The sequence below is a fragment of the Hyaena hyaena genome, unplaced genomic scaffold (genome assembly GCF_003009895.1).
Source record: "Hyaena hyaena isolate Hyena2069 unplaced genomic scaffold, ASM300989v1 scaffold_114, whole genome shotgun sequence".
In the NCBI taxonomy this organism is placed as follows: domain Eukaryota; kingdom Metazoa; phylum Chordata; class Mammalia; order Carnivora; family Hyaenidae; genus Hyaena; species Hyaena hyaena.
The window spans coordinates 2,110,067-2,137,656 of NW_024080746.1; the positions used below are offsets into that span (position 1 = coordinate 2,110,067).

Below are 27,590 nucleotides of genomic sequence, written 5' to 3' on the forward strand. Positions count from 1 at the left end.
TCCCCCCTCCCTCCCTCCCTCTCTCCCTCTCTCCCTCTCTCCCTCTCTCTCTCTCTCTCTCTCTCTCCTTCCCTCTGCTCCTTCCTTACTCATGCTGTCTCTGTCTCTCTCAAATAAACTTAAAAAAAGTAAAATAAAATTTCTGCTTTTCTTAATATTCTAAACGTTAAGCTTCTGTGTTTTCGGTAAGCAGACTTTCAAAAGTAGTTGCCACACTGTTCTTCAAATAATTTTTTAAAATTTATTTCTTTATTTTGAGAGAGAGGGTACGGGGCGGAGGGGCAGAGAAAGGGAGACAAAGAATTCCAAGCAGGCTGTGCCGTTGGTGCTGAGCCTGACACAGGGCTTGATCTCATGAACCATGAGATCATGACCTGAGCTGAAATCCTGAGTCTGACGCTTAACCAACTGAGCCACCCAGGCACCCCATCAAATAATTTTTAATTGCTTTTCATTTAGACTGAATATTTTATGTTCTAAGGAATCCTTAAGTGAAATCAACAAAGAATATACTTCAGACTTGTTAGAATAGTAACTATTCTAGGAAATTGAGTTTTAACTTTGTCATTCTTTTTAACAGTTCAATAATACAAAGCAGTAATTCTACTAGTAAGATTCTTGGAATATCTACATTATGCCTGCCAATGCCTAAATTTCCCTTATTCTTTTTTGAAAAAACAATGGATGATTTTGCCATCTTGTTCAATACTTTTGGGGTCTCTAACCCAGTGGTTTTCTACCCAAGTGACCTCCCCCTTCAACTCCCTTCACATTTGCCATTATCTAGAGACAGTTTGAGTTGTCACAGTTTGAGGAAGGGTGCTACTGACTTCAACTATGTAGATAGAAATGTTGCTAAACTCCATACAGTGCACAAAACAGCCACTCACAGCACAGGATTATTTTGCGCAGGATGTCAGTAGTACTGAAATTGAAACCCCATTTTGTTGATGAAACCCCACTCTGTTTGGATGTAAAGCACATGGGCTGCATTCTGTGGGCTTTATTATTTAATTGTGTTTCTTCAGAGTATATCTTTGTTAAGGTTCCTTAAGATGCTGGAGGAAATGATCAATCTTTAATTACCAGAGAACATAATTTTAATGTGTTCAGTGTTCTATTAAGAAAGCAAAGGGTTTTTTTTTCCTTGTTGAAAGAAGCTGTGTAGCAAATTAGTTATAAGAAAACTATTATTAATGGTTGTGTTAAGGTTCTAGTTGCTTTTTCAAGAATGCAGGGGAAAGGATGAAAACTGGAGCTGTCATCTGCAATCACCATAAACAACTTGAGATCTGAAATCTTTTGTCATAATCATAATTGTACACAGCCACTTCCAACGTAAGCAACTAGCATGATGACCAGTGCCCAGGATGTCATAGGCTCTCAATAAACCTTTAATGGGAAGATGAATAAATAGGCAGTTTACCTGTTGTGCTGTAGTGCACGTTGCAAGTCAAGGGATATGCCTGATCATTTTCAAGTTTTCGCTCCAGCTTCGATGGGAGTGGTGCCACACCTTGCCTTCCTACCGCCCCTTCTATGAAAATAATAATAATAGGAAGAGTTAACTGACATTTTGTATATCACAGTCTGTGGGGCCAACTTAAAACATGTATGTACGCACATACTTTATAGGTAAGAAAACTCAGACTTGGTGACAAGAGTTAAGATTCAGACCTTTGTCGGGGCGCCTGGGTGGCTTAGTCGGTTAAGCGTCCGACTTTCGCTTAGGTCATGATCTTGCGGTTCGTGGGTTCGAGCCCCGCGTCGGGCTCTGTGCTGACTGCCAGCTCAAGCTCAGTGCCTGGAGCCTGTTTCAGTCTGTGACTCTCTCTCTCTCTGACCGTCCCCTGCTCACACTGTCTTTCTCTCTCTCTCTCTCCTAGAAATAAATAAAAACATTAAAAAAAAAAAAAAGAGAGAGAAGAAAGCATCTTTTGCCAGCACATTTTTCCAGCAATAATCAAGTTTTCTTGGCAAAATAAAACAGGAACGACTATAAAACACACTGTTTTAACCAGCATCTACTTTTTCTTTACTCCTAGATNTTCAGTCTGTGACTCCCTCTCTCTCTGACCCTGCCCTGCTCACGCTGTCTCTCTCTCTCTCTCTCCTAGAAATAAATAAAACATTAAAAAAAAAATTAAAAAAAAAAAAAAAGATTCAGACCTTTGTGTGTGTGTTTCACAGCAAAGAGATTTCAAAGTATCTGATAGTATAATTTTGTCCTTGAGAGTTGCCCTACCTAAGTTTGAATCCTCGGTATTTATCATCTTGTGAAAGTTATTTAACCTCTCCTCCATTTCTAAAATATGCCTACTAGTATGTCTTAAAGCCTTTGTAGTCTGTTTGGGAAGACAAGAAAAAAACGGACAAATGTATCAAGTAACTGCTAATATAATAGAGATATAATGATATATAATTGTTAGTAATATAATGATATAATAGTTGTTACTCTAAATGCAAATATAATGTAATACGAGTAAGTATACTTAAAATTGCTACTTAAAATTTTTCTTCCCAAGTATTAATCACCTTTTCAAGTTCTTTGCTGAGAACTGGACTTCTCTGCCAGTTTTGTCAAGAGACTGACTGGCCTTCTGACTTTGCTCTTGGTTTCTTACCCACCCTGAACACTGATCAGGCACCTGGCTTAGGAACACCTCAGAAACCTAATGGTTATCGATTCCAGGCTGTACCTCTTACCACTCCCCCGCAGTTCTGAGAATGTTTTCTGTATTCCCACCCTTGAAATGCTAGGATTTGGCAGCATCACTTGTGGATTCCACAATTAGCTAGTCCTTTGATACTGATCTTTGGTCATTTTACTCGTCCATTCCTTTGAAGATGTTGCCAATATTTATGGCTCCTTTCTTACCCATTAGATTTACAGTGGCTTCTCATTTTGCAAATAATTTAGGCTTTCTGTTACCTGGCATTTGTTAGACTTCTTGCTAAAATTAAAGTGACCTTGACCTCTGCAACATCTCACCCTTTGATAGTTGTCTCCTTCAACAGAATCTAATAAACAGTCTCAGTTCTATCTCTTACTGGTTCTTCTCCATTTCCTTTTATACATTTTCTTCTTGACTCTCCTGTCACTGTTTTCTTTCTGAGATTTCATTCACTGCTGTGGCTTGTGTGTGAACTACACACCAGCAAACCCCATCTTTGCACCCCAGACCCATCTCTGGGACTATAGATGAGTATTTCCAACAACGTATTGAATACTTAGAGCTTGGAGGTCCGGGATGCTTCAGAATTAACATTTGTCACACAGAATCTGTTAATATACACTTCTCTCAAAACAAAAGATCTAAAGAGTTGTCAAGTCTTTTCCATCTTCCCTCCTACTATCTTGTTACTTCTTTTTTAGTAATGTCAACCTTTATTCAAGTTTTGTCTCAATGCTTTCTAGTCCTTTCCCTACTCTACTGCTAAAATTAACTAAAAATGAAAAATAATTGTATGTTTTTAAAAAAAACCTTAAGATCTCCCATTTTCTTTTGTCTAGATTGAAAATCCAGATTTCATAGCCTGGTGTTTTAAGAGATGGGTTTTATTTTTATTTTTTATTTTGTTATGTTTAAATTTTTTATCCAGTCTCAAAAATTTTTATTACTTGTTATCACTTTTTTCATCTTCTGTCATAGAGTGATATTTGAATTAACTTAAACTTTCATACTTTGTATATACGCTTACAAAAGTCAGATTTTCAAGGGGTTTGACAAGCCTCTCACAATTTTACTCTACGCAGTTTGTCAGCTTTATTCACTTTAGTGGCTCACTTCAGACTCTTAAAGAATTGTTTCGATTCCTGGCTGCCATCAACTGCATCACATTAGGCAAGACATTCAAAGTGGTATTAACAGTACATTGACCTGTTTGAATTATGAGTATTAAATGAAACAGTGCATATAACGAGATTGGTTCAGAGCCTGGTACGTAGTAAATACTCAAGAAATATTAGCTGCTGTTTTGTTGTGTCTGTCTGATTCCTCAGCCTGAATCTCAGTGTACCCAGATGTGCTGGGTCTTTTTTTGTCTTTGTGCATACTTCTCCAGACCCTGGAATGCCTTTTTCTTTCCTCCTTCCACTTTCTGTGTCTCCTCCTCTTCCTTTGGAATTTAACTCTTCTAAGAAAATTTTCCTAGCATGTACAGTTAACCCTTGAGCAACAACATGGGTTTGAACTGCATTGGGTCCACTTACATGAGGATTTTCTTTTGATAAATGCAGTACGGTACTGTAAATGGATTTTCCTCATACGATTTTCTTAACATTTCTTTTTCTCTCACTGTATTGTAAGAATACAGTGTGTAATACATATGACATACAAAATAATATGTTAATCGACTCTGGTATCTGTGAGGCTTCTGGTTAACAGTCCACTTTTGGGGGAAATCAAAAATTGTACATAGATTTTTGACTGTGCAGGGTACTGGCACCCCAACCCCCACATTGTTTAAGAGTTAGCTGCCCTTCTTTATCACCCCTCCCTAACTTTACATAAACATTCCTTTAGTGGCACTTTTGTTCATACCTCAGAGTCATGTATTTTATTGCAATTTGTTTTCCAAACTCCTGTCTTCACTCGACTCTTAAGCTCCTTTTCAGTGGTAGAGATTAATTCTCAAGCTAATGGATGCCAGCATTAGCTGCCCTGCCTTGCATCTAACAGGTTTTTAGTCGGTAACCACAAGTGCTGCCATGTGGATTATCTCATTTAATACCCACAGCAGCCACAAGTGCTCTGTGTTAGGTCTGCGTTGTTATCTGACTGGGTGAGGTTAAATGATTTGCCCCAAGCCACTTAGTAAGTGCTGCAAGTTTAGAATTCCCCACATTTAATAATGTACTATTATTGGATAACTGTACTTTTACACGTTTGTCTTTTATTTACAACATAAATAGCATTTAATGTATTAAACATGCTTGTTGAGTATCTTTGAAGCACCTTTGCTTTAATTTTGTAAGGTGTAAAGCATCTCAAAATTGGGATTCTGCAGATTCACGATTGTGAGTTTGATCTGTGTGGACCTTGTATACTCTGTGGTGTGGCTTAGTAAATACCATAATTTACCATAGTAAATTGAGAGAATAAGTATATTTCAGACAGTGAATTTTTTCATGCACCTTATACATGTAGGCAGTTGAAATAATTTGCACTTGAATTAACACTTAAGTTTTTCCAAGCATTTATGTTTTTTCCAAAATTTAATTCAGTTTTTCACTGATTCGAATTAGCCTGTATTAAATTTTGTTATATATTTGGTAACGTCCTTCAAGGTAATTGTGGGTTTATCTATTAAATGATAGCCCTTTGTAGTCTTTATGGAAGGCTGTTATTTTAAGACATGTAATAATGACCTAATGTAAAAAAGTTATGGCTTTGTATTCATTGGAAAACACTGATTCTAATAGCTGGGGGAGTGGTGCTGGTGGTGGTGGTTAATTAGATTGTTAAATACAAAAGTATTGCATGCCATTAATTTTATAAACAGTTAAAAGGTAAATTAGGAGTTTATATAATGATTCTAGCTAGAATCATTCTAAAGATGTTGTAATTGTGATTTAATTGAGTTACATCATAAATTCCAAGGGGACAGTTTCTTCTTTTTAAGGATAAAATATAGGGGCTCCTGGGTGGCTCAGCTGGTTAAGCATCTGACTTGGGCTCAGGCCAGGATCTCATGGTTTGTGAGTTTGAGCCCTGCATTGAGCTCTGTGCTGGCAGCTAGCTCAGAGCCTGGAGCCTGCTTCAGATTCTGTGTCTCCTTCTCTCTCTACCCCTCCCCCACCCATGCTCTGTTTCTGTCTCAGTAATAAACATAAAAAATAAATTTAAAAAATTGGGGGAAAAAAAAGAATGGGGCGCCTGGGTGGCTCAGTCGGTTGAGTATCTGACTTTGGCTCAGGTCATGATCTCATGGCTCATGAGTTCGAGCCCTCCGTCAGGCTCTGTGCTGATAGCTCAGAGCCTGGAGCCTGCTTCAGAGTCTATGTCTCCTCTCTCTGTCCCTCTCCAACTTGTGCTCTCACTGTCTCTCAAAAACAAATAAACATTAAAAAATAAAATATAGAGTTGAAGATGAACAGTATTTATATAATATTTGAATTTAATTCTTGGGTTTGTTTTGCTTTTTTGTTTCCATTTTTAGAAAATAAAAATACTCTTAATCATTCTTTTTTATTATACAGCATAGTAATATTCTAAATCTCACCCCTGTAATAGTAATATTTATATTTTATTTTAGGGAAGCTATGCGAAATTACTTAAAGGAGCGAGGGGATCAAACAGTACTTATTCTTCATGCAAAAGTTGCACAGAAGTCATATGGAAATGAAAAAAGGTAAGGTTATTATTCTTCTGGTTGGTGGTTAATTGTAGCTCTTACATGGATTTGCAAATGATGTATTAGTGTGCAGGTTAGAGGGTGGTTTCTTTTATTGGATTAATTTGTAAGTACAAAATAAAAAATAGGCTATTGGTCTCTACTGAATGTTAGAAACAAAGTGAATTGTGGCATATTTAGTAAAGATCATCTGGCTAAATCCCTGATGTCATAAAAGGAAATAATCCATAATCTGGGATGGGGGGGGGCTACATGATGTTCCCTAAGTATTCCTTTGGTGCATTAGCTTGTTCAAAAAATAGCTTTCCTTTTGGTGGAAAATGTAGTTTTATAAATGTGTGACCCCCAAAGCACTATTTTGAAAAGAGGAAGGCTAACCAAGCCCTGAATTGAACCGTGGAGTGATTATAAGGAAAGGAGCTCCCAGTGCTCTCTGCCTTGACCCTGCGTCTCTTCAGATTAAGACAAAATCGTAACATTGAGTTGGCAAATTTGTACTCAGCATGTGGGCAGTACAGAAATAACCTAGAGATCGGATTAGCAGAATTAAATTATAACAAAAATGATCTTCATAGTTAGCCTTTGACTATCTTATAAATTTTGCCATTTTGGGTGTATAATTATGGATTTTTGTTTCTTTTCATTTGGTTTCTGGGACTTTGGGACTTCTTTGAGACTGTTTTAAGCATTTCATGGACAAGGGCTGCTTGTGGAAGAAGGTGAAAGATTTTTTGGATTGGCCAGAAAGGCACCAAATTGGAGCGAGAGAAGGAATGAAAACTTAGGTTTAGACATTAGGTGTGAAAAGGATGACTGATATTTTAGAGTTTGTGAGGTAAAGGGAACCTTAGCATATGCATCAGAGAAGGGAATTAACGTCCTCTAAATCCGAGCCAAGCTGAAGGTGAATTATTTAACTGATAACTTTATCCTCAAATAGGATGAACCAGTGCAAGCAAACAGTATTTAGTACTCATACTGCCAAAGTGTTCTTTTTTATTGTTATTAAGATTTACTACATTTCTGATTATTTTATCTTAATTTACTAATAAAACTTAATCATCTGATTTGGAATTAAATATGGGAAGAAGTTGGAATCTTTAGCTTGGGGCATAGAAACCAAGTCAAGATAGTGGACCCCCCACCCCCTTTTTTTAATGAAGTTGATACTGGGTATTCTTTACACAAGTGAAATTAAATGTATGTGCATAGCACCGTCTGTTTATTTTCTGAGCAAAACAGAGCAAATAAACACCCTTAATACTTGAAAGAAGGCCAGCCTTGCACCTCATAATGAATCTGAAGAGGAAATACTACCCCTTTATTAAACTCCACTTATGAACAAGAGTGAAACTGCTTTACAGATATTTTAAAATTTTAATCCTCAGAATAATCTTGTTGGTCAGTATACTATAATCCCCATTCTGTGAATGAGAAAACTAAAGACCAGAGACTTTAAATATGCCCACGTTCATTCTAGTTTAGGAATCGATGGAACCAGGATTGGAACCCTGGAACTATATAACTCCAGATTTCCTATCTTTTTTATCAACCTGATTTTCATAGCTTTCCATTTTGTGTTTGAGTGTTACTCACAGTAGAGCTTGAAGATGGTAGAGGTAAAGATGCCTATAGAACATCAGCTGTAAACTTTGCCTCGGATCGTCCCTTCACCATCAGGGTGAACCTGGGCTGGATCTAATGGAAGTAGAAATGGAGGTGTGTTTAGTGCAGCAATGCTGTTCTCTCTCTACAGTTTTGAAGATGCATTTTGGTACAGCTGGATCCATTCATTAATTCATTCTTTATGTTGGTTTGGAAATTAGGTGCCATGTACTTTGCAAAAGGATCTTTACTAGGAATTTTAAAGTCACTGTGTCTTTTAATACTGGATAACTGAGGCCATGAGGGGAAAGCAGAAAGGAAGAGCTACTCAGAAGTTACTTCTAAGTCCAAATAAGGCTCCTGTTTGTTAGTCACTGTCAGAAATAAGTGAATACAAAGCTATAGTGGCTTCTCAGGTGGTGATTTAAAGGTTACCCTGTGCAGTGGTGGTGGTTGCCTTCATCTTCAGTCCCTCCCTGTTTGGGTATGGCCTGGCCAGGCTAAAACACCAAGTAAAGGAAAGCCTGAAGACTCTAAGCTTCTAGCCCCCAAAGAATGAAGAAAAAATGATGAAAAGCCTGAGTAGCTATTTCCCTGTATTTTTTACATATTCTTAAATTTTCAGAGTAGACATGTATTAGTTTTACAACAAAGGGGGAAACCTATGGAAATTACTTGATTTTTAACAAGGATTAGCAGTAAGGGACTCCTCATGTCGTCCAGCCTCCTGGATGACTGGCAAGCCTTCCTTCTGGAAGAAGTCTGGCCCCTTATTCATTGGCAGAGTGTAGAGTGGAAAGGGTAAGATCTGCCGCCTTTCTTGTTGATCCAGATTTGGCCTTTCTGAAAAGCTGCCACAGCATAAGGCGTGAGGTAACCTGGGGACATGACCACAGTCTTCTTGGCACTTAAATAACTATAGCAAATGATGCTAGAAATATTTGGTCAGGAAAATTTCTCCTAAAATTTTAAGTTGTTCTTGGTACTAAAGTTTTGTGCTTAATAACAGATATTTATTTCTTTTGGACATCTGGTATACCACTGATACTAATGATTAGTTTTACTTTTTCATTAAAGAAGATTATTCCAGGTTGAAAAATAAGCTTTTAAAAAGATTATTTTGTTTAGAGGAAAGTTTCATTAGAGATAGGGAAATTACTTTTGACATATTAGTATTTCTTCAGCTTCGTGTCAAGGGAAGTTGTTAAGCAGTACTGAAGGTGGTAATGATGTGGTTGAGGCAACAGTAAAGACATTTAGATAATTAAATGATGCTTCTGAAGTCATACTGAGAATGTGTGTTAATTGAGGCAACTGAGATGTGCAAAAAGTTTCTATTTTGGTGCTTTTGGATTGAATAATCATCAAAGGATAATGACTCTGCAAAGGTAGTCACATAACATAAATGACGTGTTTGGATTTGGTCTAACCTAACCTATTTTATATATTGGGCTGAATAAAAAGGCTTCTTTGAGTCTATAAAGTATTTTCCAGACCTCATCAGGGTTTGAGGAAAAAGTTGTTGAATCATTCTCTGAAAATAAAGACTAATTGTTTAAACTAGGAAATGAATAAAATTGTAAATGTGTGCATATTGCCACCAAGTGGCAGGAAAAAAGCATTTTTTGTCATAGTTGTTAGAGTAGCCATGGGAAATATTGGAAAATAAAGGCACATTGTATCATAGCATATTCTTTAATGGTAGCTGTTAAACTGAGCTGGCCACTTGTTGGTCAGACTTTTCTTTGAGTATTTGGTACATATTGACCAACTGTCCAAATTTAAAAATCACTGATTGCACATGGCATTATAAAGTGTGTTTTATAATTAGGTGACCTTTTTAAAAATCCTCCCTCCCTTTAATGTCCTTTATCTATGTTCTTTTTTGTATGTATGCTTATCTTCTGAAGTCTGTGGAAATGCAAACCTGATTCATTAGCTATTTTTTAGGGAGTGGCAGTATTGGGATGTTTAAGATCTGATGTCATTAGCACATTGTATAGAAATAGTCTCAATGGTTAGATTGTATGGGATTTGCTGTTTTCTTCATCACAACTTCTTTGAATTGCTTTAGAGTTGATTTAAAAAAACAAAACAAGGCTACTTCTGAGACATTTGTGAAGTCTTCTTCATTTTTCTTACTACATGACTGGAAAGCACTTTCAGTATACAATCTTGGTCCGTGTTTTAAGTGACAAAGAATTGCTTGCCAACCTGTCTAATTTTATACCTTGTTTCACACCATCTTAGCACAGTACTCTTGAGAAAACTAGCACTACCCAATCGTGTACAGTTTTAGCCCTCTTTATATTTTTTCAGATGTGAAATAAAAGTGTCTTTTATGATAACTTTTTGAAATTTGACTACCGCATCTGGTATATTCTAAAGCATGACTCTGAATTTTATAGCTAGTATACCAACTTATTAAATTAAAGAATCTTAGTATTCAATTAAAAAAAAAAAAAAAACACTCATGGGAGACAAGTTTCCAAAATTGATGCCTTCTCAACCTCCCAGTAGAGTGCCAGAGAGGTATTTATGTCTGTGCCACTGTAAGCATTGGGTGGCTCCCAGCGTCAAGGCCAGAAAGATCCCTGGGGGAGACTTGAACTGAGCCAACTCCAGAACTGACCCAGCCAATCCAGGCATCCCTCCAAACTCAGAGTGACCTGGAACTAAGCCCACTACCTCGGCTGTGACCTCTGTGTCCATGGTCACAGTGAGAGTACGCAGGCATGAAAGTGGCTCTGCTTCTTTTTTATTGGTTTAAATAAATCTGAAAAGACTCCAGGGCTTCCCTCCTTACTCGACTTGACCCCTAGGTCCTACTTGGTCTACTTCACCGTTATCTAGGCTTCATCTTCTGTTCTCAACTCCAGCCACACTGGTCTGTGTTTGTTTTGACACAGACCATGTCAGTCCTTCCTACTTGCTCTTCCCTCAGCTACCCATGGCTTCAGGTTGTGACTCAACGTGACCTTTTAAAGGAAGCTTTCCCTGGCCACCCTGGTTTTATAAACGCATTTTAGTCCTTTATGGTGTTTGTTTTTTAATTGTCACTCCTGTTAGAGGTCGTGAATCCCATCAGGACAGGAATATTTATCTATCTTCTTTTTTTAACTACTACTATATTCCTAGTGCCTTCTATACTAGGGGTTCAGACTAGGGCTATGATCATTTAATGAATTAATATTAAATACACCCAGCTCACTTCTTATAAAGTCTGCTCATTATTGGTCTACAAGATGTTAAAAAGCATAAATTAGTTGCTCACTTTGAAAATTAGGAATCCCATATGAATTTGACTTCAAGCATCTGTTGAACAATTGGAGGATGTGACCAACACTAGGCCCACATGCCCTTAGTCCAGCAAAGTGATTGAGTGGGTGTGTACTCACAAGCTTGCTATCCTCTGTTGTGCCTTATCATCAGAGTCACGCACCAGTGGCTGATGTCATTGAATTTAAGCTCTACTTTTTCTTACAGTGGGCTTTAAAGAATTAAGAAAAAGTTTCCTTTACTCCTAACTATACAAAAAGCAGGAATTACCATGAGGGCTGTGTGTTTTCAAGAAAGAAGAGGGAATAAAGGATATTCCTACTTACTTATCGTGCACCTGGTTTACCCACTAAATTACTTACCTGGTTACTATTTGAGTTTACTTAGCCACTATTTCAGGAAGATATTTGAGTTTTCAGGTCCCTTGATGAGACATTGTGTAAGTGTTTTAAAGTATGCATCAGCCCGTGTGTATAATTGAGCAAAAGCAAATTACACTCTACATAAGGACTAGATTGATGATGGTCTTAATGATAAAATATGGGGCTTGAACTAGGCTTTGAAACTGATATTTTTTAATTGCCAAAGAGAAGATAGCGGTTGACTCTTGAACTACAAAGGTTTGATCTGCACGGGTCTGCTTATGTTCAGAGTTTTTTCAGTTAATACAGTATAACATTATAAATGTATTTCCTCTTATAATTTTCTTTTCTCTAGCTTATTGTATTATAAGACTATAGTATATAATATATATAACATACAAAATATATGTTGACTGTTTATGTTAATGCTAAGGCTTCCTGGTCAACAGTAGGCTATTAGTTAAGTTTGGGGGAGTCCAAAGTTAGACATGAATTTTTCACGGTGCCGGGAGTTGACACCCCTCATCCCCACGTTGTTCAAGGGTCAGCTGTATAAGGAAGTGATTCTAGGTGGGAAGAATTTTTGAGGGCAGATTTTTGGCAACTAGCAAAACGAATCCGTTGGCGATCTGTGAGTTGAAAGGGTGCAGTGAATTGTTCTTTCAGACATCCACTTGCACCAGGTATCTGGGGTGCCAGATACACAGAAACCCACTTATCGATTGCTTTTAATTCTTCTACTTTTGTAATATTTTGAAGGTTTCTACTTTGGTTGCTCTAATTCTATTTTCCAGGTTAATTACCAAATAAAGTTTAGCATAATAGCCACAGCAATAGTGTTATTAATTATTAATATATCATTTTGAGTAGCGGTAACATTAATTAATAGTATATCATTTTGAGTGATCTTAATTAGTGATTGCAGATTCTGTGATGGTGTAGTATCTTTTGTAATTATTGGATTTGCTGAACTCCAGTAATTCAGAACTCTGACCTATGTGAAAATTCAGAGACTCCTCCCTCTAAAAAGTATCTAATCTTGGGATGCCTGAGTGGCCCAGTTGGCTAAGCGTCTGACTTCAGCTCAGGTCATGATCTCATGTTTCATGAGCTCAAGCCCTGTGTCAGGCTCTGTGCTGACAGCTCAGAGCCTGGAGCCTGTGTCTCCCTCTCTCTCTCTGCCCCTCCCCTGCCCACACTTTTCTCTCTCTCTCTCAAAAATAAACAAACATTAAAAAAATACTAAAAATAAAAAGTGTCTAATCTTACTGAATGCATAATTCCAGTATAATGAACCTTCTCCAAACAAATGTAGTCTTTGTGGAAGCCTTGATATCTGTGCTGTGGACATGATTAATTGGCATTACAAAAGGCTTCACCAAAATGTTTCATCAGGAGATTACTTAGTGTAGTTCAGTATAATTTTATATTCACATGGCCAAGGAAAAGACATGCTTTCTTAATCTAATTGCATTGTTTGTTTTTATATTTGTGTGTGCGTGTGTGTGTTCCCACCATTGTTTCAGGTTTTTTTGCCCTCCTCCTTGTGTGTATCTTATGGGCAGTGGATGGAAGAAAAAAAAAGAACAAATGGAACATGATGGTTGTTCTGAGCAAGAGTCTCAACCCTGTGCATTTATTGGAATAGGAAATAGTGACCAAGAAATGCAGCAGCTGAACTTGGAAGGAAAGGTAAATTAAACTATGTTGGTTCTCCTAAAAGGGCACCCTGGTACCCTATTAGCATGCAGTTTCCTTATTTGTTTTTGTGGTAGTGATTTTCTTTCTTTTATGGCTTTGGTAGCAATTTTCTGAACACACCCACCCCAGCCCACTACCCCCCCTCCCCCAGCCACCAGAGATAAACTTCTTAAATAGTTGTGGTCTAGTCACAAGCTGTTGATATCTAAAGGTGGCTTGTTAGCAGTTTTGGCAGGCTGTGAATCAGATTGCCATTGGAAGCCAGTAGTCAGTTTCAGAAGCTAATCCCTCATGTGTCTGACAGGGACATGGTACTCAAGTAACAGTGAACATACATAGCTCAGTAATGTTTTACCCTCTCTCAATCTTAGTCTTGCACTGGAAACAAACTGATACAGATAAATTCTTACAAGTATTTACCTGGGTTATAAAGATCATAAATATTTTATGTAGCTTCTCTGTGGAGCAAAAACTGTGCTATAGACAAAAATAGTCACAGTTAGCTTTACTCAGACTTTCAGGGATTTTCTTTGATTAATTTGCTAGGGGACAAAATTTATGTATTAGTTTTGCTATTTGTGTTTTATGAAATTACAAAGTAATCATTTCAATTTATACCTTTAGTATTCAAAAATAGTTCTTAATGACTTAGCATTTAACTATTATTTTCCTTGATATTAAAATCTGAAAAATGGTTAATTCTCAAAACGCACATGAATATCTTTTAAAATAGTGCATGAAAAGCTATTTCCTCAGTCAGTAAATCGTCAGTGAATGTCTTCATGTTTGCTGTGTTGTAGTTACAGTACAGACAGAGGCTGTTAGGGAGATTTGTACACTTCAATTCACTTTAAGTCATTTTATAGCTAATATGGAGCATGAGCACTAAGAAGCCTTAATATCCACCCTCCTCAAATATTTTTATGTATGACATTTGTATCCTTAAGATTTTTATCAGTAAGACTTATCAACTACGCATTTTTAATTCAGTTTGCAATAAAACTTACTACAAAAAAGTGGTTTCATCTTAAAAGAATAGAGCAGTAAGAAATGTTTCTAAATTATGACCCTTCAACTAGAGTAAAGGTGTATTTAAGTGGTAGGGTGATCTAATGGGCCTTAGCTGTGTCTCCCCTATTTTCCTGTTATATAAAAAGTCTCAGAGTTATAGGTCTCCAAGGTGTACATTTAGATAAACTTGATACTATGAAATGAATACTTAAATAGGTAGTGAGAAGCCAAGGATTGTAGCTACCAGGGTATATAACTGTTAACTGAATTTTTGCCTACTTTAACCCGTTCCAGCTTCTAGCATTGTAAGGGAAGTAATACCAAACAAACAGCATCCTCACTTGCCTTTATCAGCATCGTGGCTCAGTATATCTTTCTTCAACTTACAACATTATATTCTTTCCCTAAGCCCTAAAGATTCACAGAATACCTGGAGCTTGAACATTAACTAGTAAATAGCTACTAATGGGGTAGTATAATGTCTGTAAGCCAAAGCTATTAACACTAGTTTTAATGAAAAATGCTATTAGAGAAGTCTTACTTTATATGTAAGACATGTTGAGAGTCTACAGAAGGCTTCCAGGTGGAAGGAATATCATATGTGCTTGGAGCTTAAAGGCGTAATATATTTGGGCCTTGGTAGGCAAAACAAAACAAAACAAAACAAAACAAAACAAAACAAAACAAAACTGAGTAGTGGCCTGCTGAGCCTCAGAAAGGGCCCTTTGCTCCTGCCTATCTCTCTCAACTTCCATTCACTTAAGGTAACATTGTTTTCTTTTAGTAGTCGGCTCATTGAATGGTACAATAAATCATTATCGAAAAAGAAAGGATAGTTACTTTGCACTATTGGGTATTTGTACTTAGTATTCATTACAATAAAGTTCTAGTATACGTAGCACTTGCTATGGTCACGACATTTGACTCGAAGTTGCTAATATCTTGGATCTGAGATTTCACTTAATGATATTTTTATTTGTTAAATACTCATTTCCTCAATTTTCCATCTTACATAGTTGCAAATAGGTAGGGTATACAACACGAATTGACTCCCTACTTAGCCCACTTGTGTTCTTCTTATATTTAAAAGCTACATTCCCTACACCTCTCTTGCTAGCACTGTTTCACTTCTATAATTCAGATATTTCTACAGTACTTTTCCAGTATTAGATTTGGTATTGCCTTCTCATTTTGGACACATGTTTTTACTAAGGCCTGAAGATACTCAAGGAGTTGTTCTTAAGTTAAATTGTTCATATTCATAGAAAGATTTATTATATGCCATTTTCTAGTCTAGAATTTTAGTATGAATGTAACTTTAAATTTTATTTACTTTATTTTCTATTTTCTTAAAGCAGTAATACTTTTTCTGAGTAGTGACTTTTTCCTTTTTTTTTTAAACGGAATTTGAGTAGTTTGTGGTCAGTGGTCTTAACAGTATTTAAAAAAAAAAAACAACAACAGTTCTAATACAGTTATCCCAGGGGCATCTGGGTGGCTCAGTTGGTTAAGTGTCTGACTCCATCTCAGCTCAGCTTGATCTCAGGATCATGAGTATGATTATTGTTTTGTGGATTCACACTACTCACTTTTATAAAAATAAGGATACATTTTTCTTTTTCCAAAGAGATACGTGTGTTTGCTTTTTCCGAAAAAACCTTTGTCTCAGTCTTTCCCCATGAGAATTTAATTGTCTTCATTTAGATACACATTTCATTTTGTTCCTTGTAACTGCCTGCTTTGGTATATTGATACCATTTCCCTAGACTTTGTTTTATGGTGCAGAACAATTCCAATAGTTTAGGCTTAATTTGACCTTCAGTGCTTTTTAATGTATGGCAGACCTGTCGCTCCTGGTAGAAGGAGCTATATGAGTACAAAGAGCTGTTGTTGTTATTTTTCTTATTACTATTAATAGCTTTATCTTAATTTTGTCTTCTACAGAACAAAGCATCTACCACACTTTTGAATTTGTGAATACTTAATGAAGTATACTCACGATGGCACCTACGTTGTCTTACATAACTTTGCTATGAGAAATGAAATAAACTGTGGCATTATTTTTGTTGTGCTAAAATTACGTGTTATTAAAATTTTAAAAGTTAAAAACCTAGAGTACATTAGCTATTTCTTAAATGAATGGCATTTTTCCTTGTTTTTCAAGGAAACACACAACAGAGGTAGTCAAGGAAACTTGTGGAGCCTAATTTTAAGGTAGAGCATTGATTTTCTAAAAAGAGTAATTTAGATATTTTAAATACCTAACCTGTGTTTGAGCATTATTTACCCAATCTAGAAAAAGAGATCAATTATTTAGTTACTTCCCTAATTCATAGGGATCAGGGGAATAGGAACAATAACAGAATTGTCATAAATATTTGAAATAGTAGCACTTTCACTGTCATTTGGGAGTGCTATAACTCTTGAATCCTATCTTTTCAGTTACTAGAATTTATTTTCTGGTAGACTGGCATTATGCCTTGCTATGTTTATCTTCTCAATTACGTTTCAATCCAGTTTCATTTTTTTTTTTCCTTTTTAAGTAAGTACTACCCCCAGTGTAGGTCTTGAACTCACAACCCTGAGATTAAGAGTCATATGCTCCATTGACTGAGCCAGCCAAGCACCCCAAGCATCAATCAGTTCTTTTGATGATATAATATCAGTTTTCCCATTGGTCAAAGTTAACCATTTTTATAAAGAGTTCTTTTAAACTATTCTCCTAACTCTTTCTGGAATAAAATATTTTATAATTATCCAGTTACTCTAACATTGTTTTTATCAGACTTACAGATGGTTGCTCTAGTGTTCAACCACATAAAGAAAAACACTGTATGCACTATTTTGAAAAGTATTGCCGCTAAAAATCTTTTAGAGAATTCAGTTGAATTCTGATAGCTTTATTTATTTATTTGGTTTCAGTGCAGAAATACAGTCATGTGCTTTTTTTCACTGTAAAATTCTTGGGTTTTTTTGTTGTTTTTTTTAATGTTTGTTTATTTCTGAGAGAGGGAGAAAGAGAGAGCACAAGCAGGGGAGGGGCAGAGAGAATCCCAAGCAGGATTCTCTCAGCACAGAGCCCCGTGGAGGACTCGAACTCATTAACCTTGAGGTCATGACCTGACCCAATATCAAAGGTCAGATGCATAACTAACTGAGCCACCAGGTGCCCTGTAAACTTCTATTTTAAAAATTACTGTTAAAGTGTTTACAATTTTTTTATGTTGGTATAGAGCTATAGAAAACAAGAAAAAATTGTTATAAAACAGGGTTAACTAGATTGTAATGTTAGTATTTAAGACTGTCTTTTGTCTTCCAGGATCCATTTCAGTAATTTTTGCAATTGGTTTTTTTAGCCATTCATCGAACTCATTCATCGAACACCTAGCCATGGCTATCCTGAGTTGTAATAACCAACAAGTTTTTGGTGCTATTGAAACTTTCCTTTTTTCTCAGAACTATTGCACAGCCAAAACTTTGTACATATCTGATTCAGACAAGAGAAAGCACTTCATGTTGTCCGTGAAGATGTTCTATGGCAACAGTGATGACATTGGTGTGTTCCTCAGCAAGCGGATAAAAGTCATCTCTAAACCTTCCAAAAAGAAGCAGTCGTTGAAAAATGCTGACTGTATGTATACCGGAGTTTTCTTTGTTGTCACCAATTCCCCCAATGAGTTAATAAGACAAATTCAACTATTTTCTTAACTACAAATTGCTTTTTGATAGCAGATTCATTTGTCAGTAATGGTTTTGTGGCCCTCCACTTTATCTGAAACTGTCATATTTATTATTTGCCATTTTATGGTCATCATTTTTATTTTTTTAATTAAAATGGACGATGCATGGTCCAAGGAGATGGCTCCCAGCCAGAGTTGGTTCTGCACTGCTCCCCCCAAGCATTTGGGAAATGGAAACTTATTCCTTCTGCTGTCAGTGACCACAGGGAGCGCTGGTGGCACTGGGTACATCCGACCAGTGACGCTAAATGTCCTTGCTCTCATTCCACTAAGAATTATCCCCCAAGAACATCGAAAGCTCCTCTTTGAAAAATGCTGTTATCAAATGGGCTGTGAAAGGCCACCCTGAAAACCTGAACAGCATGGTTAACACAGTTGCCCTGGCAAAAACTGCTGCCTCGTGAGCAAATTTTCAGACTACCAAATACCAGAGATAAACGCTGTCTGATGGAGTTGTACATTTCAGCCCCTGCACCCAATTTTCTTTGCTTTTTTAACTCTTTAATATGAACATTTTCAAATGTTTCAAACATTTTCAAACTCACCCAAAAGGGAGAGAGTTGTGTAAGGGGGCCATCCCCCTGGCCTCAGTAGGTTTTGTCAGTTCCGTTTCATTGTTTCCATGGTCTCTTTCTTCTCTGACTGCTGGAATATTTTAATGAAAATCTCAGATAACCTGTTCTTTCAGCCACTTCAATAGTGACGCCTAAAAAAGTGGACAGTAGTGCTTTAATGCTATCTGAAACCCAGTCCATGTGCAGATTCATTATATGCTCTCTGAAATGTTTTATAGTTGTACTTTTGTGTGTAGGGGGAGGAGTTTCTTCTTCTTGAACAGTTGGTCTGTTCAAACTTGGATCCAAATAAGGCCCATACATTTTATCCTATAATAGTGTGTTCTCTCCCCCTGCAATCTCTCCATGTCATTTGCGGAAGAAACTGGCTCATTTTTCCTTTGGAATTTCCATATTCTGGATCTGGTTGATTACATGTGCCGCTGTCTCATATTTTCCCTAAACTGGTGGTTAGACCTAAAGACTTATTTTAAAATTAGCTGGTCCTCTATATGTTTGTTTCCTTCAAATCAGAAGTCAGAGATGATACCTGATTATCCCACTTCTTGTCCTATTAAGTTGTTTATAGTAAGTTGAGCTGTCATTAGCCTAATCCATTGTTATAAAGTTCCTCGGAGCCATTAACCATTGATGATGGCTGCTTGAATCCAGTATTTTATGAAGGGCTTTTTCTAATTGTTTTACTCAGAATTTATTAGCATTTTGTTTCAAATATAGTCTGCAGAGAAAAGGCAGGAAAGATGCTTGCTTACTAATTTGCAGAATAGCAGTAGTGTTCTTTGAAAGTGACGAAGGTTTTAGGAGTTTTTGTTTAGTTTGCTTGTTTTCATTTTGTTTCATTTTATTATGAACTTACTGGGTTTTTATCTATTGGTTGGTTTTAGTTCACTCAGTCATTATTATTATAACCATTTATATTATGGCTATTTTCAAACATAGCAAAGTAGACAGAGGCACATAATTATATGAAAGCTCTGTGTCCATCCTCTAATTTCAAGACTGATCTTAACTGCAGGCCAGTGTTATTTCATCTACCTATATCCTACTCGCACTTCTTCATCTTAGTTCAATGCAAATACAAGACCTATCATCTGTAAGTATGTATCTCTGAAAGATAGAGGCTCTTGTTTTTTAATGTAATTACAATACCATGATCACATAGAAACAGATATGTTATAAAACAACTAAAAAATAATCTCTTTGTATTATCAAATATCTAGTTAGTTGAACTAATTTAAAATTATCTAAAATGTCATTTTGTTAGTATTTTGTTTGAATCAGAATTCAAATTTTGAATCCCCATCAGATATTTACAATATATATTATGTTGACATGTCCTTGAGTTTTTTAAAAGTAAATATGTCTACTTGTTTTTTATTTTATTTACTTTTTAGAGAACAAGAGAGTCATAGGAGCGGAGGGAGGGAGAAAGAAAATATCTTAGCAGACTCCACACTCAGTAGGGAGCCTGATGCCTACAGAGCTCAGTCCCTTGACCCTGGGATCATGACCTGAGTTGAAATCAAGGGTGGGACGCTCAACCAACTGAGCCACCCAGGCGCCCTGCCTTGAGTATTTTTTATCTCTGGATTCCCTCTTCATTAGCTGTCTCTCCTCGCAATGTATTTATTCAAGAGACTGAGTCATTTGGCCCTGAGAGATTGCCACATACTGGATTTTGCTAATTTCATTTCCTTAGTATAGTTTAATGTATTTTATAAGCCGACAGTGTCAGAGAGAACACGAGAGCCAGACGCTAGTAAAGTGGTAAAGACAGTTGTATTCAGTACTGTCATGGAAGGGGGAAGAGACTTGGGTGTGGAGCTGAGCTCAATGGATTGATAGTCCAGGAACAGCGGGACGGGAGGGGTCAGTGGATAGAACGTTACTAAGACGAAACATTCAGGGTACAGGGTTCAAGAGGAGCCAGCTTAACAGGATTTTTGTTAAAAGCTGGCCTCTGGTGATCAGATACACAGGGTGGCGCATGGGAAACTTGATCAGGTGTCAAGGGTGGGAGGAAGATTTATGGAATCTTGCGTAACTGGGGTGGCCAGACCAAGACGGAAGAGGATCCGGCCTAAAAGTTTGGTCGAGGAGAGGGGTGCCTGGGTGGCTCAGTCTGTTGGGCATCTGACTTCAGCTCATGTCATAGTCTCATGGTTTGTGAGGTGGAGCCCCGCATCGGGCTCTGTGCTGATAGCTCAGAGCCTGGAGCCTGCTTTGGATTCTGTGTCTCCCTCTCTTTGCCCCTTCCCCACTCGTGCTCCCTGTGTCCTGTCTTTCTCTCTGTTTCAAAAATAAATAAACATTAAAAAGATTTTTTAAGTTTGGTTAAGGAGGAAATCTTTGTAGTCTGTTTAGAAGCCTGCCCAGATTTAAATTTGTTGTTCTTTGGTTTTTGTTGTTGCTGCTGGTGGACAAGGCTTGCTTCATAGTGGGAGTTGAGTGTTCTTGCTAATGTCATCTATTCACACCATTTCTAATTCAAATTACAGGATTTTATTTAAACTCTCACTTTGTTTTTCTGTTGATTGTAAGTTTCTTGTTGACAGAGAACATATTTCACTTTCAGAATATTTTCCTGCTTACATAGATGTGGTTGTTTTTTCAAGAAATTTCATGCAGTGCTATACTTTGAGGTAATTAGAAGAAATCAAAATCTCTAAAATCAGAATATGCAGAGGCAATTGGCATCAACTTTGCTAAACATTCTTCTAGACTCCTTTATGAGTACATTCCATAGGATTGGATGTGAGTACATGGACAGACATGTGCAGTCACATAAATATATATATAAAGGGACCTCAGCATACAGAGGGTTTTATAGACCACTTTTCCACTCAGTGATATACTAGGGAGATACTTTTTTTTAATCAGTTCATTTTGATGTACATTATTTAAATATATAAATGACATAATTTACTCAATTTCCTATTGCATATTTATCATTTAAACATAATTTCCCTTTGCTGAACAGCACTGCTTTAAACATACTGTATAGCGCTCATTTAAAAATATTTTATGGATGTAGTATTTTACATCTTTAGCTTGACATCATTAATGAGAGTTAACCTTGATTTTTTTTTTAAGGGTATCAATTTGTTAGCAGAATCTGTTAATTATTAAGTAATAATAAAGAATAATTATAACTTGCCAGGTCCAGGTCCCTTCTCCCCAGTCACATAACTAGAAGCTATTTTTTCTTTGCAGTGTGCATTGCCTCAGGAACAAAAGTGGCTCTGTTCAATCGACTTCGATCCCAGACAGTTAGTACCAGATACTTGCATGTGGAAGGAGGTAATTTCCATGCCAGTTCTCAGCAGTGGGGAGCGTTTTACATTCATCTCTGTGAGTATGAAAATGTGTGTTTGATGTCTTTAGTGTGAAGTTGTTAAATTCTTTGATAATAAGACACACAGATCTATTAAGTTTTATTATTTTCCTAAGTAGATTAAAGAATTCTAAAAGATAAATTATCTCTTTTTTCACTCCACTGTAGTGGATGACGATGAATCAGAAGGAGAAGAATTCACAGTTCGTGACGGCTACATCCACTACGGACAGACCGTCAAACTCGTGTGCTCGGTCACTGGCATGGCTCTCCCGAGGCTGGTACGCTCTCCTTTTGCTGCAGTCATGTGTACGGTGAAAATTAACACCGAGAAGGCACAGCATTCAGTTGTAAAAATATACTTCAGTTTCATTTTTTAAGATGTATCAATATTCACTGACTTTGATTATTGACAATTATACCCCACCTTGTTTTAAAAACAATTTAAGGCAGATAGCCAATTTTTATGAATACATTATTAATGACTTTCTGTTATACTGTTTTAATACATTTTGGTGGAGATTTTCCTTTTTGGATGTATATCTGAACATGTTCAATAGAGGGCACTAAATAATTACATTATGATTTCTTTCCTTAACTAATACAGATACACTGTATTCATTTTTTTGTGATACCTGCTGTATCCCACCACCGGACCAAGTTTTCAGAAGCATAGAAATTCTTACTTTAAAAATATAAGCATAGTTTTTATTAGTTTATGCTCCAACAAGAAGATTGATTTATTAAGAATTAAATTGTTATTTCATACTCTGAGAGAGAAGCATGGTGTTCAGGACTTTTTGTTCACTAGGACGATTTTGAAACTGTAAAAACCACTTCCCTTAAACTCCCACTTTTCTATTCCCCCTCCTCTTCTGAAAGAAAAGTTACTTATGTTAATGATGGAGGGGATTTAGGAGTAAGTCTGATTCAAGATCGGGGGTGGGGGGGGCACGGTGTTGGGCTATATCCAGTTTATCTAAGAAATATGGTAGATACTCCACCAACAAGCTACATAGCCAGCACAGAGGAGAGAGTGCCATTTGGAGTAATTCCTGGTGTTTTATGAATGTAGAATTCCCACACACATAGCTTACATTGTAACGTTTGCATTACCTGGTGTCTCAGATATCTTTCCTTTTCTCAATAATTAGAAAGGACCGAAGCAAGTTTTTGATGCCAAATAGCAGTGGACATCTTTGGTTTATTTGTTGGTGAGAGGTCATTCAGCAGAGTCTGTGTCCAAAGACTATTGTGGGGAATGAAACCGAACCAAACATGGCTCATGTTCACATTGTGCTTGTCACTTGCTAGTGGAGAACCGTGGAATGCACAAATAGCAGGGCTGTAGCCAAGCCATGACTCCTACGTGGTGGAGAAGCATGAGTGCTGGAGGCTCACATCATTCAAAACTCAGTTTTTTCTCTAAAATTCAAACCTCATCAAATTTAAATATTGCCCTAAGACTTTAGCATCAAACGGAAACATTTTGCCTGAGTTTAGTCAGTCGTGCAGACTATCTTAGAAGTTATTGTTGCTGAGGTGCACTCACTCTCTCCCTTTAAACTCAAAAGTGGGTATGGTGTTAGTAGAATGGAAGATACTCTGCCTAATGACCTGCAGAGCTAAAAATATAAACATGAAGAATGCTATCTTTAAAGATGGGGACTTTTATACAGTTGTGGCTTAGGTAATGAAAAATCTTTGGATACTGAGATGTTAAGCAAGTAAAAAAGCCAATATTTTGCATGATATTAATAGTATTCTTCTAATCACTTTTACGCATATTCATTTAATCCTCCTAAAACTCAGTAGTTACTGTTAAGGATGTTCATTGTGGAGCAAAGTGTTAGCGCCCTGCATGCACAGGTTCATCCTACCAATAGTCCTGAATGTTCCATGTGCCAGACACTGTCGAGGTGCTAATACAGTGGTGAGCAAGGTGGGCTTTCTGTCCTCATGAGCATACATTTTGGTAGGGAGATGGGCAACATTAGCTAAAGAAATACCCATATTAATGTATTAAAGGTTAACATAAATGTTAGGGAAGGAAGTATAACAGGATGTAGACCTAGAGACCTTGGGGAGTGCTTAGAGCGGTCAGAGAAATCTTTGAAGTGGGGAAATTTGAACAGAGACCAGACTGGAGTTGGGAACCATAAACTGTGAAGGGCATTTCAGACAGACAGCACGAGTGCAGAAAGAACGTCAGACAGGAGTGGTGAGGACTCGCGGGGCAGCCGCTGTAGTCCCAGCCGGGGAGAGGTGGGACCTGAGCCTCCATGGTTGGCCGTGAATGGCATCTTGTCGAGTCCCTCCCAGTATTAGTTAGGACTCCGATTACCTACACATGATAGGAGGCCACTGGAGGGTTTTAAGCAGGGCATGACGACTGATTTATGTTTAGGAGGATGATTCTGGAGGCTCTGTGAAGAGGAGAACGTGGGCTGTAGCCATAGGAGCAGAGAGACAGTAGGTGAACTTCAGTCATAATTCAGGATTGTAGCAGTAAGGTGATGAGACATGACACACTTACTTGAAAGTAGACTTAATAGAATCTGTTGACAGAGTGACAGTTGGGTGTAAGAGAAAACAGGGAGTCAAGGGTGACTCCCAAGGTTTTGGATTGAGTGAGTGGTGGTGCCATTTATTGAGCTTCAAGTTGGAGGAAGTTAAAAGTCTGAGTTTTGATTAAGGTTGAAGTAGCCTGTTAAACATCTTTTTTTTTAAATATTATTTTTAATGTTTATTTTTGAGAGCGAGAGAGACAGAGTGAGTGGGGGAGGGGCAGAGAGAGAGGGAGACACAGAATCCGAAACAGGCTCCAGGCTCTGAGCTGTCAGCACAGAGCCCGATGTGGGACTGGAACCCACGAACCATGAGATCGTGACCTGAACTGAAGCCAGACACCTAACCGACTGAGCCACCCAGGCATCCCTAGCCTCTTACACACCTTAAGTGGAACCGTTGAGAAAGTAGGTGAATATACAGGTTACATGTCAGAGGAGAGATGTTAGGACTGGAGCTGCAGCTTCAGGAGTTGCCAACCTCTAAATGGTGCGGAAAGGAAAGAGGATGGAGGGAGAAGAAGGGGACTCGGGTCTGGGACACTCTAAAGGCCAGTTAGAGCCGGGCTGTCCCCAGAAGGAGGACGCCTGTGTCAGTGCTTCTGCGGACGCTAATAAAGCAAAGAGAGATGCGTCCCAGTGCCCACAGATGCAGCTCTGGACGCCGCGGTGGCCGTTGTCCAGCGCACTTGTGGTGGGGGCTCCAGAGACCAAAGGCCGGAGCTCCTTAAGGAGGTCACGTGGTGAGGAAGAAGAGTTTGCTATGAAGGGGACCAGGTGGGGAGGGACATATCAACAAGGAAGGGATTTCTGTACTTTCGATTTTAGGTGAGCAATGGTTTGTGACATGTCTGTATGCTGCTGGGAGCGATCGTCTTCCTAATCATCAGGCGCATAGTGAGCACCTCCAGTGGGCCAGGTGCCTTCTCGCACTTGATAGGGTTGTCTTTCAGACATCTGTATGGTTTTTGGGTGTTTTGTTTTGTTTTGTTTTGTTTTTTTGTGAAATAGTTGGATTTTAAAATGTAACAGGGTTCAGGCTGGGTAGGCAGCCAGCCCTTGAATCACATTCTGGTCCTTCAGCTTCTAACCAGGTGATTTTGAGCAAGTTGCCTGACTTCTTTGAGCCTGTTTCCTGATCTGCAAAAATGGTACTTATCACAGGTTTTTAATTATATACATATAGATAGAGAGAGAGAGTAGTCTTCAGACATAGTTTTTCTTTTGATGTCATTTTTATTTCATTGGAAAAGTCAAGTGAACTTGCTAAATAAAATACGGTCCGTTGGCCAGCAGGGTTAACACCAGCTGTCAGGTTGTTAGACATGCAGACTGTTAGGCCCACGTGAGATCTGTGGGATTAGAACAGATGTGTTTTTAACAAGAGCCGCAGATGATTTGAAAAGCAGTGACCTGGAAAACGAGTACCTGCCTGCCCTGTTCTCCAGGTGTTCCCAGAAGAACCATTTCCACATCCTACCATGCTTGGGATCTGAAAGTACTTTTTTTTACCTAGCCCTAGTGTTTGTAAATGTTCTTGCATATAAGCTGTGACGTGTTATTCTCACATTTTCTTTCTGTGTGTTCTGGGTAGTGTCCATAATGAAAGCTCTCCGTGTGTGATGACCTTTTCTTTTTTAATTGTTGAACTGTAGATAATTAGGAAAGTGGATAAGCAAACGGCATTACTGGACGCAGACGATCCTGTGTCACAACTCCATAAATGTGCGTTTTACCTTAAGGACACAGAAAGAATGTACTTGTGCCTTTCTCAAGAAAGAATAATCCAGTTTCAGGTATGTTTTTAAATGACTGGTTAAAAAAAAATTGTGCCAGCTGTTCAGTTAGCAGCATACAGAAACCAAAAAGTCTTCTTTAATGCACACTGGACTCAAATACACCAAACTGCATTCAGGTATTTATCTCAAGTCCAAAGGTTCCTAACCTACTTGATCCTGCGACGTGGCAGTCCTCCACCTCAAAGAAGAACTCAAATGCATAAAAGTGTTCTTGGAGAGACAGTTAACATCTATTTCTGGGAATCAAAACTTTTTTCAGATCATCCTAAAGTGGATTTGGGGTGTTCATTGAATCCTCTGAAACTACGTGAAGACGTTATATACAGATGCGCGCATATTTCTGGGGAGGGTTCGTAATTGCCAGGTGTACGTGGAGGTCTTCCTAGATAGTAATGAGGAAATGTTTCAGAAGGTAATCTTTAGGTACATTTACTCAGAAGTCTTTTCATGAGGAGGTCTATGACATGGGCAGATGATTTAATAGGATAGTTACACTTTCGTGTGAAATGTCTTTATAAACACCTGGAGACCCATTTCAAAGCAATGGCCGCACACCGCCGTCCTCCTCATCCCAGAACTGCTGGACAGGCCTCGGTGTTTGAAGGTAGGGCTCGGGGGTTGCCAGTTCACATCCTGGTTTCCTTCTGCTGAAAGTGCCTAAGTTTCTAACAGCTCTCTAAACTTGAGGGGTTCTCATTCTCCTAGGGATCCATAAAGATTTTTAAATAGCTACTTCCGCCACAAATACTGATCATTTATTAAAGAAACTCTGCAGGTACTGGTGTGCTCTCAAATGGTTATTCTGAAAGGTATTATTTTTAATATGTCACTGGAACATTTCATGGTATAAAAACGGGTGGATGTGAGGTTGCCATATTTATATACTCTGTGTTTATTTAGGGATTGGCAGAGCACAGTGTTTGGAAAGTTAAGAAATTCCTACTAAATTGTCTGCCTGTTAACTTCAGTCTATGAGTGTCACCTTGTTAAAATTGTTTTTATGCCGCAGTGTATACAAAACCCCATTTCTGTGCATTCTTTCTTCCTCAGGCCACTCCATGCCCAAAAGAACCAAATAAAGAGATGATAAACGATGGAGCTTCCTGGACAATCATTAGCACGGATAAGGCGGAGTATACATTTTACGAGGGGATGGGCCCTGTCCTTGCCCCAGTCACCCCTGTGCCTGTTGTAGAAAGTCTTCAGGTGAGACCGCTTACAAGCTGACTTTCAGTGACACTTAGCTCTTTGCAATTGCTC

At 37.9% G+C, this 27,590-nt stretch overlaps 1 protein-coding gene across 6 annotated transcripts in view; it reads left to right on the forward strand.

Moving 5' to 3' along the window:
- RBPJ (recombination signal binding protein for immunoglobulin kappa J region) overlaps positions 1–27,590 on the forward strand; it is a 100,434-nt gene that overhangs the window by 68,060 nt on the left and 4,784 nt on the right. For 5 of the 6 annotated variants that reach the window (XM_039236658.1, XM_039236656.1, XM_039236654.1 and 2 more), the window contains 7 exons: positions 6,259–6,354; positions 13,130–13,295; positions 17,772–17,946; positions 21,844–21,981; positions 22,133–22,245; positions 26,187–26,327; positions 27,381–27,536. In XM_039236658.1, the coding sequence (XP_039092589.1) occupies positions 6,259–6,354; positions 13,130–13,295; positions 17,772–17,946; positions 21,844–21,981; positions 22,133–22,245; positions 26,187–26,327; positions 27,381–27,536 (985 nt within the window). The remainder of the gene's footprint in view (positions 1–6,258; positions 6,355–13,129; positions 13,296–17,771; positions 17,947–21,843; positions 21,982–22,132; positions 22,246–26,186; positions 26,328–27,380; positions 27,537–27,590) is intronic. The other variant, XM_039236657.1, reaches the window with a different exon arrangement.